Raw genomic sequence first — 14,375 nt, 5'->3', positions numbered from 1 at the left:
CAAGTATCCTGCACCAAACTGACGTTGAGGATACTGGTCTGTAATTCTGCGGGTCCGTTTTCTAACGTTGTTAACTACGAGAATCACTTGCACTTTTTTTAGGCTTGAGCACAGCGATGGTGGCCAACTGTAATTGAAATTGAGAGTAGGAGGGGACACATCTTCTTAATAACAGTCGACAACATACTCAATTAAAGAGAAGCGCGGGAAAAGCTGGTACAGGCATGCGTGCTCAAAAAAATGGTTCAAATGGCTCTGAGCACTATGAGACTTAACATCTGAGGTCATCAGTCCGCTAGAACTTAGAACTACTTAAACCTAACTAACCTAAGGATATCACACACATCCATGCCCGAGGCAGGATTCGAACCTGTGCCCGGAGCGGTCGCGCGGTTCCAGACTGAAGCGCCTAGAACCGCTCGGCCACACCGGCCGGCCCATGCGTATTCAAATACAGAGATGTGTAAACAGGAAAAATACGGCGCTGCGGTCGACAACGCCTATATAAGACAACAAGTGTCTGGCGCAGTTGTTAGATCGGTTACTGCTGCTATAATGGCAGTTATCAAGATTTAAATGACTTTGAACGTGGTGTTACATTCAGCGCACGAGCGATGGGACACAGCATCTCCGATGTAGAGATGACGACCATTTCACGACTGTACCGTGAATATCAGGAATCCAGTAAAATATCAAATCTCCGACATGGCTGCAGCCGGAAAAAAGATCCTGCAAGAACGGGACCAGAAGAGAATGGTTCAACGTGACAGAAGTGCAATCCTACCGCAAATTGTTGCAGATTTGAATGCTGGACCACCAACAAGTGTCAGCGTGCGAACCATTCAACGAAACATAATCGATATGGGCTTCCGGAGCCGAAGGCCCACTCGTGTACCCTTGATGACTGCACAACACAGCTTTACGCCTCGCCTGGACCTATCGGTAGCGACAATGGACTGTTGATGAATGGAAACATGTTGCCTGGTCGGACGAGACGGAGAGAATTGTATCGAGTGGATGGACGTGCACGAGTATGAACGCACCCTCATGAATCCATGGACCCTGCATGTCAGCAGGGGACTGTTCAGGCTGGTGGAGGCTCTGTAATGGTGTGGGGCGGGTGCAGTTGCTGTGGTCTGGAACCCCAGACATGTCTAGATACGACAGGTGACACGTACGTAAGCATCCTGTCTGATCACCTGCATCCATCCATGTCCGTTGTGTATTCGGACGGACTTCCAGCAGAATAATGCGACACCCACACGTCCAGAATTGCTACAGAGTGGCTCGAGGAACACTCTTCTGAGTTTAAACACTTCCTGTGGCCACCAGACTCCCCAGACACGAACATTATAGATCGTATCTGGGATGCCTTGCAATGTGCTCTTCAGTAGAGATCTCCACCCCTCGTACTCTTACTGATTTATGCACAGCCCTGCAGGATTCATGGTGTCAATTCCTTCCAGCACTACTTCAGACATTAGTTGAAACCATGCCACGTCGTATTGCGGTACTTCTGCGTGCTCGCGTGGGCCGTACACGATATTAGGCAGATTACCAGTTTCTTTGGCTCTCCAGTGTAGCGATCAGTGAATACTCTTCTAAGAAGGTTCAAACATTTAATAAATTAGAAATCACTGAAATGAGTGCCAAATGTGCTGTTCTTGTAATTTTAAAAACAGATAATTTTAAAACTAGTGCACCCACACAATGTAGGTGCAAAATACAGACATAGGCACAGTCACTCAGCAAATCCATATAAGAACAGAAGGGGTTTATTAAAATTCCGGTAATGACTGCACTCAAAAGCACATTGGGCAAGCTGGTAGAAGTTTCGAAATCGCCTTAAGGAACATCTCAATGTAAGCAGTTTGATATCCGAGCTAACACCCCACGTCAGTGACAATCAACATTCTATTTCAGATCTCCACAATCACTTGCATATACCACGTAAAGAGGGCAAGGGTGGTGTTTTAAAGGCGCTTGAGGAGATACATATAATACTGATAATACTCTCAACAACCGAAAGGAGTTAAGATACCGGGCTTCATTGATCAATATGGACTATTTGAAATTTTTAAGTAAGGGGTCTCTGTATCTAAGTAGCTGGTTAGCTTATCACAGTTTACGTTAATATCCAAGTATATTCTTACTGTCGGTCCGCAAGTAGGTCATCTGATCCATTCAATGTGTACACTGTTTTAATGTAACAGAAGTGAATAGCAATCTTTAAAAAATGCTTTTCACCTTAGCAACGCCATTATATTTGTATCACCCACTTCTTATTCTTACGTTATATGGAGAGTCGAGTCTAACAGTTCGCGTGGCGATCGCAGTTCCTCAACATAGCACTAGCAACGCGCTTCTCTTGTCTTCTGTGTTGTCCGCGTTAGTTCTATTTACTTAATAATCTCAGTACTCATACGGCAGCAACCGTACACACTCCGGCAACACAATGTGATCATCTCACTGCTTGTGTTGTCAGCTGCTACGATAACCATTATGTTGGTGACGAACACATATAAGCGTGTCGGCTTCCAGTAAGTTTGATCTTCAGCATAGTCTTCTTACTTTCGATTATTGGTGGCTCCCAAAACACGTAAAAAACAATTTCTTTGGAGTATTGCTATACATAATTTTTTTTAGTTTTCGTCCTTAACTTTTTTATTCTTCGGTTACTCCAGGTCCCAATATTTCCAGGATAACATTTACGAAGGACATTGTCAGTTGCTTGACATAGGCCCACAGGAACATAGTATTTTAATCGGTAAAGTGGCGACAATTCGTGATTTTAACACAGGTTAGCCCCGGTTTTGGCAGTTGTTCCATGTTACATGTGGATCGTCCCGAGTTTAGTTGCTTTATCACTGTTTTTTAGTCAAGGTTCATTTTCTGGTTCCTAATCCCATCCCGTCATTTTTATAGACTGAACATTCATCATTGATGACTGAGAAGATTGCCTAGCAACAGCATTCTGTAATAGCTCCCCACACCATATGACATGGCATAGTGAATAACCATCTTTAGGTATGAAATTACAAATCTCATTCATTAAATACACGTAGGCCATTTTTTGTGGGGGATACGTGATACATACCTAATTTCATGACTAGAAGTATATTATTTTCTTCCTTTTTTGCGTTTATTCACTCAGAATTTTAAGATAAATCAGATAACTTCATTTCCTCATTATCAAAGTAATTTATTATAACATTTTCTGTAGACATATGTACCAGAAGATGCAACTTAAAAGTTTCAAAATCGGTTGTGTTAGTCTCTAGTCGATTTCAGTAAAAACATCTACTTCGAACTATTGGACTTTTAATTCAGTTTCATGTTTTAATAATTTTGACATGGAAACAGGGTGATTTTTGTCCGCCGCGTACAAACTCTAGGGATTGATCGATGGAAGGATACAGAACAAAAAAGTCTAATGGTCTTATGCTCGGAAATGCATGGTTTCCATGCTAGAGACTATTTATTCTGTCGTACTTCGTTACAGAGACTGCTGTGTAATACGCGCTGTACCATGCACCCACAGTTGCAGTATGTGTTGAAAATGGTTTCCATGTGCCTCAAAGCATGCGGAACACGCTGTAGCATGTTCTGTCTCACATGCTCACATCGGCCAGGCTGCACATAAACAGTGTCAAAAGCAGCATGATTACGCTGTCCACTCTTTCCATATCTGGAATGGTCTCTGCATACACAATACTTTTGAGATGCCTCCATAACCAGAAATCGCACGCGTTGAGATCCGGTGAACGAGCAGGCCATGCAACTAGACCCTCTCGTCCGATCCCCCAACTAGGAAAGACATATTGAGATGTGTCCGGATGATAAGGGCGAAGTGGGATGGAGCACCATCATGTAGCAGCCACGTAACCCTTTGAGCCACCAATGGCACGTCTTCCAGCAACAGAGGCAAAGTCTTCACAAGAAAAGCAGATAGTTCCGACCTGTTAGGCGATGTGGAAAGAAGACTTGTCCCCAAAAAAGGTTACCAATTATCCCGGCCCACACATTCCAGCTGCACCGATGCTGATGACTCACTGTCACCACACCATGAGGGTTCTACATATTATCCTACAGATGATTGTTATGAAAGTTGAAGATACTACTCTGCGTAAAGGTAGCCTCATCTGTGAATAGGATGGATGACACAATCCCTGAATAGTGGTTGCTGGTGAAGAAACCGATGTGGTACGTCTGTCGGTCGTAAGCCCTGCACACGCTGTAAGTGACAAGGGTAGTAACAATTATCATGGAGAATGTTCCACACGGTCGTCTGGCTTACTCTGTACTGGCGGTCCAACTGCCTGATATTGATACGGCGGTCGCCTTCAACATTGTTAATCGCATTTTCCTCCACGTCTGGTGTCCGAACATTTCTGGTACGTCCTCCATTATTTCCTGCTTCGTGAAACGATCCTGTCTCAGACAAACGGCAAAACACTGTTGCAAACATTGAATTTTGTGGTTTTTGTCTGCGCGGGTAGGTCTCCTGATACAACCTTACTACCCGCCGCCTGTTGCCATTTGCCTTTCCGTAAGTAAACACCATGTCGGCAGGCTCTCAAACCGAATACGGAACCATTGAGTAAAACGCTGTATCACATCCACTATAAGGTGAGCCAGCAACAGAAGTGAATTGGACACAAAATTACTAATTACTATGGCAGGAGAGAGTGCTAAAGCATGACGTACCAAGACCCTCTAGGAGGAAATCATGCGTACTGTAACTGTAGGTGCATGGTACAGCGCGCATGAGACCGCAGTCTCTGTAACAAAGTATGATTGAATAAATGGTTTCTAGCATGTAAACCAAGCGTTTCCCGACATAAGTTCATTATACTTTTTTTGTTCCGTATCTTCTCATAGATCAATCCCAAGTGTTTGTACATTATGGAAAAAATCAGCACATTGATCGTGACCGGGCCAAATATCTCACGAAATAAGCGTCAAACGAAAACACTACAAGGAACGAAACTTGTCTAGCTTGAAGGGGGAAACCAGATGGCGCTATGGTTGGCCCGCTATATGGCGCTGCCATTGGTCAAACGGATATCAACTGCGTTTTTTTTAAATAGGAACCACCATTTTTATTACATATTCGTGTAGTACGTAAAGAAATATGAATGTTTTAGTTGGACCACTTTTTTCGCTTTGTTATAGATGGCGCTGTAATAGTCACAAACATATGGCTCACGATTTTAGACGAACAGTTGGTAACAGGTAGGTTTTTTAAATTAAAATACAGAACGTAGGTACGTTTGAACATTTTATTTCAGTTGTTCCAATGTGATACATATACTCTGTGAACATATCATTTCTGAGAACGCATGCTGTTACTCTGTGATTACCTGTAAATACCACATTAATGCAATAAATGCTCAAAATGATGTCCGTCAACCTCAATGCATTTGGCAATACGTGTAACGACATTCCCCTCAACAGCGAGTAGTTCGCCTTCCGTAATATTTGCACACGCATTGACAATGCGCCGACGCATGTTGTCAGGCGTTGTCGCTGGATCACGAAAGCAAATATCCTTCAACTTTCCCCACAGAAAGAAATCCGGGTACGTCAGATCCAGTGAACGTGCGGGCCATGGTACTGTGCTTCGACAACCAATCCAACTGTCATGGAATACGCTATTCAATACCGCTTCAACCGCATGCGAGGTATGTGCCGGACATCCATTATGTTGGAAGTACATCGCCATTCTGTCATGCAGTGAAACATTTTGTAGTAACATCGGTAGAACATTACGTAGAAAATCAGCATACACTGCACCATTTAGATTGCCATCGATAAAATGGGGGGGGGGGCAATTATCCTTCCTCCCATAATGCCGCACCATGCATTAACCCGCCAAGCTCGTATGGAGGTAGTACCATGGGTAAGCGAGGGCTACGACATGATCCTAGGAGTAGATTTCTTGCATCAACATCATGCCAAAATTGACCTTGGACAACGAACTGTGGAACTTGGTGGTATGTTATTTCAGTTAGGTGAAACTGTTGTCAATGCAGAACTGTCGCGAGGGGCGTTCAACGTAACGAACAAACCAACTGAACCACGTATATTAGAATTAAGGCTTAATTCGCATGATTGTGCGTCTAGTGGCTCCGGGAAGTCGCTTTGGGTAAGTGAGGAGTCAAATCTATCTGTGGGTACAGTATGTGTTGTTGAACCATTGGAAGATAATGAATTTTTGACCCATTGGGTTGTTTTGTGACACATAGTGTTGTACACGTACAGGAGGGGAACGACAGGTGAGTAGTTCCCGTGAACGTGGATAATTTAGCGCTGTAGACGCGAATTTGAGGAAAGGAGTTTTAGTATCAAATTTGTATGTGCCAGATGACGAAGACTGGTGTTCGAGAGGTAGGCGAAGCGAACAACCACTAACTGCCGATAGAACTGCACTGCGTGACAAAATTATGCATTTGAAAGGAGGAGAAAGAGAACAGGTGGAAGAATTATTGTGGGAAATTAAGGATTTTTTTTCTCCCCAAGGGCCGTTACCAGCAACTCCATTAGTTCAACATAGGATACCAACAGGGAATGAAGCACCTGTTTACCGTAAACCATACAGAATACTGGGGTATTTGCAGCCGATTGTGGAGGATTTCATTGATTAGCAGCTTGCGGTCGGTATTATAGAGCATAGTAATAGTTGCTGGGGAGTGGGCATTGTCGTTGTGCCTAAAAAAATTTATGGATGGAACTAAGAAATACAGGTTTTCTTGTGACTACTGATACCTCAATAATAAGACAGTAATGGACGCATACCCCATTCCAAACATTTCGGAGACTTTGGATCACTTAGGACAGTGCCAGTACTTTTCTACGATGGATTTGATAAGTGGTTATCATCAGTTAGAGGTGGCTCCAGTGGATCGTCCAAAAAATGCTTTCTCTACACCTGGAGGCCATTGCCAGTACATTAGAATGGTATTCGGTTTGAAAAACGCTCCGGCAACTTTTCAGAGGTTGCTAGACAGTGTGTTGAGGGGTTTGAAACAACGGTAATGTCTGGTCTATTTGGATGACATTATAGTGTTTTTAAGTAGTATGGAGCAACATAGCGGTTATGGGAAGTCTTTATGAGGTTAAGAGCAGCTAGTTTGACGTTGAGTCTGGACAAGTGTCATTTTACATTAGAAGAAGTAAATTATTTGGGTCCTATTAATTATCAGTAAGGACGGAGTGCGAACAGATCCGAGGTTGGTACAGGCTGTAAGGGATTTTCGGGAACCCAAAACATTTAAGGAGGTGCAGTCATTCATCGGAATTTGCAATTTATATTGAAAGTTCATGAAGGGTTTTGCAGATTTAGCACAGCCGTTGTTGTGATTATTACGGAAGGGCGAGAAATTTGAGTAGACAGAAGAGTGTCAGAAAGCGTTTGACAAACTGAAAGAAGTGTTAACATCAAGTCTGGTTCTTGTGTTTCCAGATTTTGAAAATGAGTTTATACTAGCATGCAATGCATCGAATCAAGCATTAGTCAGGTTCAAATGGCTCTGAGCACTATGCGACCTAACTTCTGAGGTCATCAGTCGCCTAGAACTTAGAACTAATTAAACCTAACTAACCTAAGGACATCACACACATCCATGCCCGAGGCAGGATCGTTAGTCAGGAAACTGATGGGAAAGAACATCCTGTAGCCTATGCGTCTAGGCAGTTGAATACAGCAGAGAGGAATTACTCAACAACAGAGAGGGAGATGCTTAGCGTAATCCATGGAATTACATATTTTAAATGTTATTTATATGGGTCAAGATTTCGGGTAGTGACATATCATGCTGCGTTGAAATGGTTATTGGGGTTGAAGGATCCGTCCACTAGACTCGCTCGATGGGCTATGAGGCTTAGTGAATTCGACTACGAGGTGGTGCACGTTCGTGGGAAGAAGCACGGTAATGCGGATGCACTAAGTAGGAAGGTGGCAAAAATAGAAGTCATAGGTTATGACCTACCAGTATGGCAAGAATTACAGGATGCGGAAAACGATTGTAAATTGTATCGGACATAGCCACAGTTTAATGTGTACGACGGTCTTCTGCGCAAGTAAACGAAGTTAGGGCCAAGGGTAGTAGTACCAGCGAAGTTGAGGGATGAGGCTTTAAAGGAAGCACATGATCACGTGTTATTTGGTCATAGAGGGTGTACAGCGACGAATAGGAGAGCGGCGGAGAGGTATTGGTGGAGAGGTAGGAAAGGAGATGTGGATCAGTATGTCACGAATAGTATACCAAGTGCGCAGATAGCAGATTTGATCCGGAAACAGATACAACTACAACGATTACCGGAAGCAACATGTCCATTCTCTTTGCTCAGAATCGATGTCTTAGGACCTTTTAGGCGAACACCATCGGGGAACAGATTCGTTCTGACAATAATAGACTATTTTTCAAGGTATATGGAGATGGTGGCTATGCCAAATGAACAGGCAGCAATGATGGCGCAAGCATTAGTAAACAATTGGATTTTGAAGTTTGGTGTACCAAGGACAATAATTACTGACCAAGGGACCAACTTCATGTCGGATTTAATGAAGGAACTGTGTAAATTGTTGAGTGTAAAGAAGTTGAGGACGAGCGTGTTGTATCCACAGGCCAACAGAAGGACAGAATGGGTACACAGAACAATCGGGAAGATGCTGAGTTTTTATGTGGATTCTCATCACCGTCAGTGGGACGAGTGTTTGAAGCATATTGTATGCGCATACAATGCAAAAGTCCATACAAGTACCGGTTTGTGTCCATATGCGGTAGTGTAAGGGCGAAAAATGCCATCACTGTTTGATTTAGTGAAGCTACAGAAAGGAAGGACTGGTGAATCTGTACGTCAATTCGCTAGAGCAATTCGGGATGTTTGTAAACGAGTACAAAAGGCGAATACAAAGGCTTTGGAAAGGCAGGAAGACGCAGTGAAGCGGAAAGGAAGTTTACCACAGCTTAGAGTGGGGCAATGGGTAATGCTGTCCAGCCCCTACACGCAAAAAGGGAAAACGAAGAAGTTCCTCACGAGGTATCAAGGGCCATACCAAGTTGTTGAAGCCACATCCCCCATTAATGTTAAAATTCAGCTGCCAACGAGAACGATAGTACACATTGGGCAGTTACGGCCATTTACTGGTTGCCCGGATGTGATTCCATGCGTGTCACAGGAAGGAAAGAGGAAGAAAGAGAGAGTGAAGAGAGGTGCTAAGCACAGAGAAAACCAGGAAGAGAGTACAGCATGAAGTACCGGATGCTTTGTGATCCAGAAAGTAGTAGAGTATTTGTAGTTTTTTATTTTTTATTTTTCGTGTCATGTATCATTGGGTTTGTGTAGAGTAATTAGGCATTGTATTTTCACATGTTGTATGTATTTTCGAATATAGCCTGCTGCGGATAGCAGTCCTTTTGAAGAGGGAGGAAAGGTGATGGTGATACCTGTCCTCAGGTCACTGAAAAGGGAAGTTTAGCGTCTGACGTATGTGGAGTGTTGTTGGAGGAGAAATCAAACGCAGTTCTGGAGAAATAAAGGCGTCTGAGAAAATTTTGTGGCAAAGCCGTAATAAATATGTGTTGAACGATGTCAGTCATACGATTTCCTGTTAACGTTTTTTGTTATTGACAGTGCTCGGTCACGAAAGTCGTCTTTATTGCACCAGTTCATATAATGTAAATTTAAGGATGAACGTAGTCACACAATCGGTGTTGAGATTGAATCAAAAATAGTGACTATTGGAGAAAAATCTGTGAAGCTACAAATACGGGACACATGCACGGTGCAGTTATTTTTAGCCAGGGGGAAAGGAATAGACTATCGAAGGGACATCATGGAGCCAAAATTGAGCTTGCAACAAGTCGGGATGCATTGGATCTTCTCCACCTACGAGAATTTGGTTCGAATCCTGCCTCAGGCATGGATGTGTGTGATGTCCTTAGGTTAGTTAGGTTTAAGTAGTTCTAAGTTCTAGGGGACTGATGACCTCAGATGTTAAGTCCCATAGTGCTCAGAGCCATTTGAACCATTTCTGAATTTGGTAGCAGTAGCAAGTTGTTTTGAGTGGGGAGTATTTGCAGAAGCGAAACGTATAGAGCTCGAGGAGAGCGGAATTTTAAACAAGGAAACTAAGTGTAACATAATAGGACCCACCTTCCAACTGCCAGTGTCAATTTCAGGAGTCACGCCATTGAATGTTACGCAGCCACAGCTGTACTGGCCAGAAACCACTTCAGAGTTTTTGCCAAGGCACAATCTGACATTGCTAAATCAAACTCTGGAGCCAGGTCTGTTGAGATCCGTAAACCAGTTCATTTGATAGCAAGAGGGGTTCATATAAGCCTAACAGCTTGTTCAACATCTTGCACAGTATAGGGAAAGGCGACACCAAATAACGATCATTTTGAACACCTCTGTGCTAAGTGTCATCGCAGCCTTAACTTTGCTGTGTGTTGTTTTCATTCTGATTAGGTGGAAAGCTAATTCCATATGGGAATCAAGGATAGTCCAAGTCCCAGTGGATTGGATATCGAGAGCATGAGACGCGTAGGTAAGGGGCTGATCGAGCAGTGGTCGTCCAGTACGGAATTTTTATGTTTTGTTTCATGTCATGGTCTTAAGGGGCACTAAACCACATTTAAGTTTTCTAGTACTAAGGAAATATGCCATAGGTGCCGACTCAAACAAGTTAAGAGCTAGTTAAGGGGCGACGTGGGGACCGGGTCTTTCCGAAGAGGGGGATAATGTAGCGGCACCACACTTTAGGCTAGGGAAAGTTAGTTTTGTGCAATATTCTGAGCACAAGTTCCCGCCACGTGTGGGCCAGATTGCAGTGAGTTATGCATACCAACAGTTGTGAAGTAGAATCGAGTCCACAGGGCCGTCCACCACTGAAAAGCGTAAATGCAGCGGTTCGCATGGTGCAAATTACAGGCAGAAGGGACCAACTGGCGCAACTGGGGTGTGGTGAGTATGTGACTCAGAGCAGCACGTTAGCAAAACAGAGGCACACAGCCACATATAAATAGGTGCTATTTACTAACGAGATTCATTCAAGTGTTTCAGCTCTCTTGGACGGCGACACATGTCACACCACTGGGCTACACGCAGCAACAGATGGGGTGCCAGCATTCCAGTCCATGGCAGGTCGTTGGTTCGACCTTCTGAGGCCGACGCAGGGTCTGCAGCCAGCCAGCGGTGGGCCGCTCTTCGACTCACTACCATGGGTAGTTGTCTCTGCTCTCAACACTCGCCACAGACTTCCTGAGGAGAGGGAACGCCGGATAGCGGGCACTTGTTGCCACCGCTATCTCAGATATGCCAGCGAGGAAGAAGCATTGCGGGGCTGGCCTATGGCTCCTAGCGGAGCAGCACAGAGACAATAAGGACAGTGGCCGCTGAATCGGCTGCTGGCGCAGACTTCCTGACATAATCGAAACTCTGCAGCTGGCATACAAGGCAGGCTTGACACAGCATTGCATTACATGGGCTGCTGGGGTGCTTCCTCAGCATTGCGGGGCCCTGTGACGCGGAGTGAGGTGAACGGATCACTGTAGTGGAAATCAATAAATCATTTGGAAAGTTCTTGCCGAGTTTTAATACATACTGATACATTTGGCGGCAGAAGTTTCCACTACAATATACAACATTCATAGGTGAACCTGCATCTAGGTCGTAAGTTGGTTCAAGGGGAAATAAAGCTTTATTCTCATAGTGCAGGCCTACCTATGGTATACAACTATGCAACCTGGTCCGAGAGGCCTGCTTCGCAGTGTTTGCACTGCAAATGCCGTTTCCGGCCACCGTGCTCTCACATTCTAGGACATTTCTCAAATTTTTTACGCCAGATTTCAATGTCAACATTAAGAAATGCTATATCACTGTAATGGCCTTCTTAAGAGCTATCGAATGCATTTATAAAAAGTATACTGTTGCGTTGTTTGTACTTACTTCAGTGTCTCAATTGATACCAGCGATAAAAACATTAACCAAACAAAAATATACATGTCCCTCGACGCTCTAACATTTGCCACAAACTGTGTATCGATTTGGGTAACCGTTCACGACATGCCTGTATATGGAAACAGCTCTCAAAACGGCTCACCTGAAACCAATGTGGACGACATATTCATGATTTATCAGCACGATGAAGAAAATCCACAGGAATTTCTGTGCCATCTCAACATCACGTTCATCATGGAGATGGAAGAAAATAGATGGCTACCATTCTAATAAAGAAGAATCGTGATGACATGATACGACATTCCGTCTACAGGAAGAAGACACACATGGAACTGTACCTAAACACCAGTAACTGCCAACATCCAGTGCTCACAACACCGGCATACACAGTGTTAGCCATATGCTACAAGGAAAGTCTGTCTACTGAATTACACAGCTCTGCAAAATCTTTCGCAACAATGGCTACTCGGAAACACAAACAGAACGAATCTCCAGCCAAGCTGGAACAAGAAAGAAACAATACAGAAGAAGAAACCCAGCGCCCCGTGTTTGTTCGGCATACAGGGCCACCAGCAGCCTAGATTGCCAGAATAGTGGAAAAGGACAAGATAAAAACAGTTTTCCGCTCAACAGTTAAAATCAAGAATATGTTTGGCTCAGTCCAGGACCAACTGGGGCTATTGACACCTAGCACTACTGCATCAGCTGCAAGTGTGGCAGGCAGAATCTCGGCCAGACAAAGTGATGCATCTCATAGCGCTGTTCAGAAAATATGAAGAGCGTTCGCCTTGACCAATCCGACAAGTCTGCTGTGGCTAAGCACAGCATTAACCATGAACTTCTTTGTTTTTGAACAAAGATGCCGTGCAGCGGCAGTGGGTCCTGGGACTTGGTCATCAAAGTGACAGTGGAAATACGAATGCATGACGACCTTGTCAATCGGGATACTGGTTTCCAATTGAGCTCCAAATTGGATGTGACGTTACCCGTCATATCCAGTGTCCACTCCTCCCACCATTCCTCCCCCCCCCCCCCCCCCAGCGGCCACGCCGTCTCTTTCGGATCTATAGTGACGCGATTGGCTCACCTGTTGGGCTCACGGCTATGGAGTCTGCTATCCAGCGAATGTAAAGGGACGAACTGGACATGGGCCCGACTCTTCGCGAAAATTATGAGTACGAAAGTCATCGACATATTGCAGCAACATGACATTTCATCAAAAAATTACGTGAGTGATTAAATGTACTACGGCTCTCTGGTCAGCATCCCCAACGGTTTAAACACAAGGCTGACCTGCGTAAGCTGTTTAGAAAGAAATGTCATAATTACTGTCTTGTTGGTAGCATCCTTACACATGAACACATTAGCAACGTTTTTTTCAAAATTGACCTTATGGGGATAAGCGTTACTTCCTGTCGTTCCCAATCCACAAAACTTTATCATGTCTACACAGTCCACCGTTTTACAACCGTTGACACAATTCAATATAATGAAAGTAATGCACTATTGATCCTTTGGGCTGAAGAATAATGAATTTCATTACAACTTGTAAAATTAAAAACGCCATATGACAGTACTGTATTTACGCTCGTACAGCTTGCGTGTCAACTACGAAGATGTAGAGCTCAGCCGTAAGGCCCAGTAACTCATTTACCCATTTCTTCATCGCATAATTACAGCTGCACAGACCATCAGAATGGATTACAAGACAAAAGCTAATCATGTATCTAATGCGGCTCGCTTACTTGTAGCAGAAATCTGCTGTGTGCACGTAGTAACGGCACATGGTTCCGTCAACCGGCGGAGTTGCACAGAAAATAACGTCAGGGCAGAGGTGGTAGCGACCTTCTTTGCAATAAGAACACATTCTGCACGGTGTGCCAGGTTCAAGGGCTACGCGGTCACCTAAAACAAACAAACGGCATTTGCAAAAAAATACTTGCAAGCTCTATAGAACGGTTAGTAAGAGCTATAACATGAATATAGGCAAAATTAAAACACGGGTAATGAGATGTAGTCTATTAAAATCACTAGATGCTTCGAGAATTAAATTAACATATGGAGTGCCGAAAGCAGTAGATAAAGTTTTGCTGCTTGGGCAGCAAAATAACAAACGATGGCATATGTAGAAAAGATATGAAATGCAGACTAGCAATAACAAGAAAAGTGCTTCTAAGATAGTTGCTTTTCTTTAAAATTTCACCGGTGTAGCTTAATAATGAGGGAGATCTAAGCCAATTATTAATTATTATTGCGTACTGTTGTAAAAAAAGTCCCTTGCATTATAAAGTTAATTTCTTTGGGCCTACATCCAGTGAATTTGAGCACCATGTACGAAGTATTTACTAAACGTCTAGAAACGTCTGAAGTCATTTTACACTTCTGTAATACAAAAACAAAATGGA

General features: G+C 43.7%; 1 protein-coding gene across 1 annotated transcript in view; it reads right to left on the bottom strand.

Annotated features, from left to right (window-relative positions):
- The window catches only part of LOC126195599 (sorbitol dehydrogenase-like), a 64,935-nt gene that overhangs the window by 35,931 nt on the left and 14,629 nt on the right, over positions 1-14,375 (bottom strand). Inside the window, exon 4 of the mRNA XM_049934225.1 lies at positions 13,716-13,875. Within this exon, the coding sequence (XP_049790182.1) occupies positions 13,716-13,875 (160 nt within the window). The remainder of the gene's footprint in view (positions 1-13,715; positions 13,876-14,375) is intronic.

This window comes from Schistocerca nitens, chromosome 7, assembly GCF_023898315.1.
Source record: "Schistocerca nitens isolate TAMUIC-IGC-003100 chromosome 7, iqSchNite1.1, whole genome shotgun sequence".
NCBI lineage: Eukaryota > Metazoa > Arthropoda > Insecta > Orthoptera > Acrididae > Schistocerca > Schistocerca nitens.
Note: the sequence above shows the minus strand (reverse complement) of the source record. Positions and strands in the feature narration are given on the sequence as shown.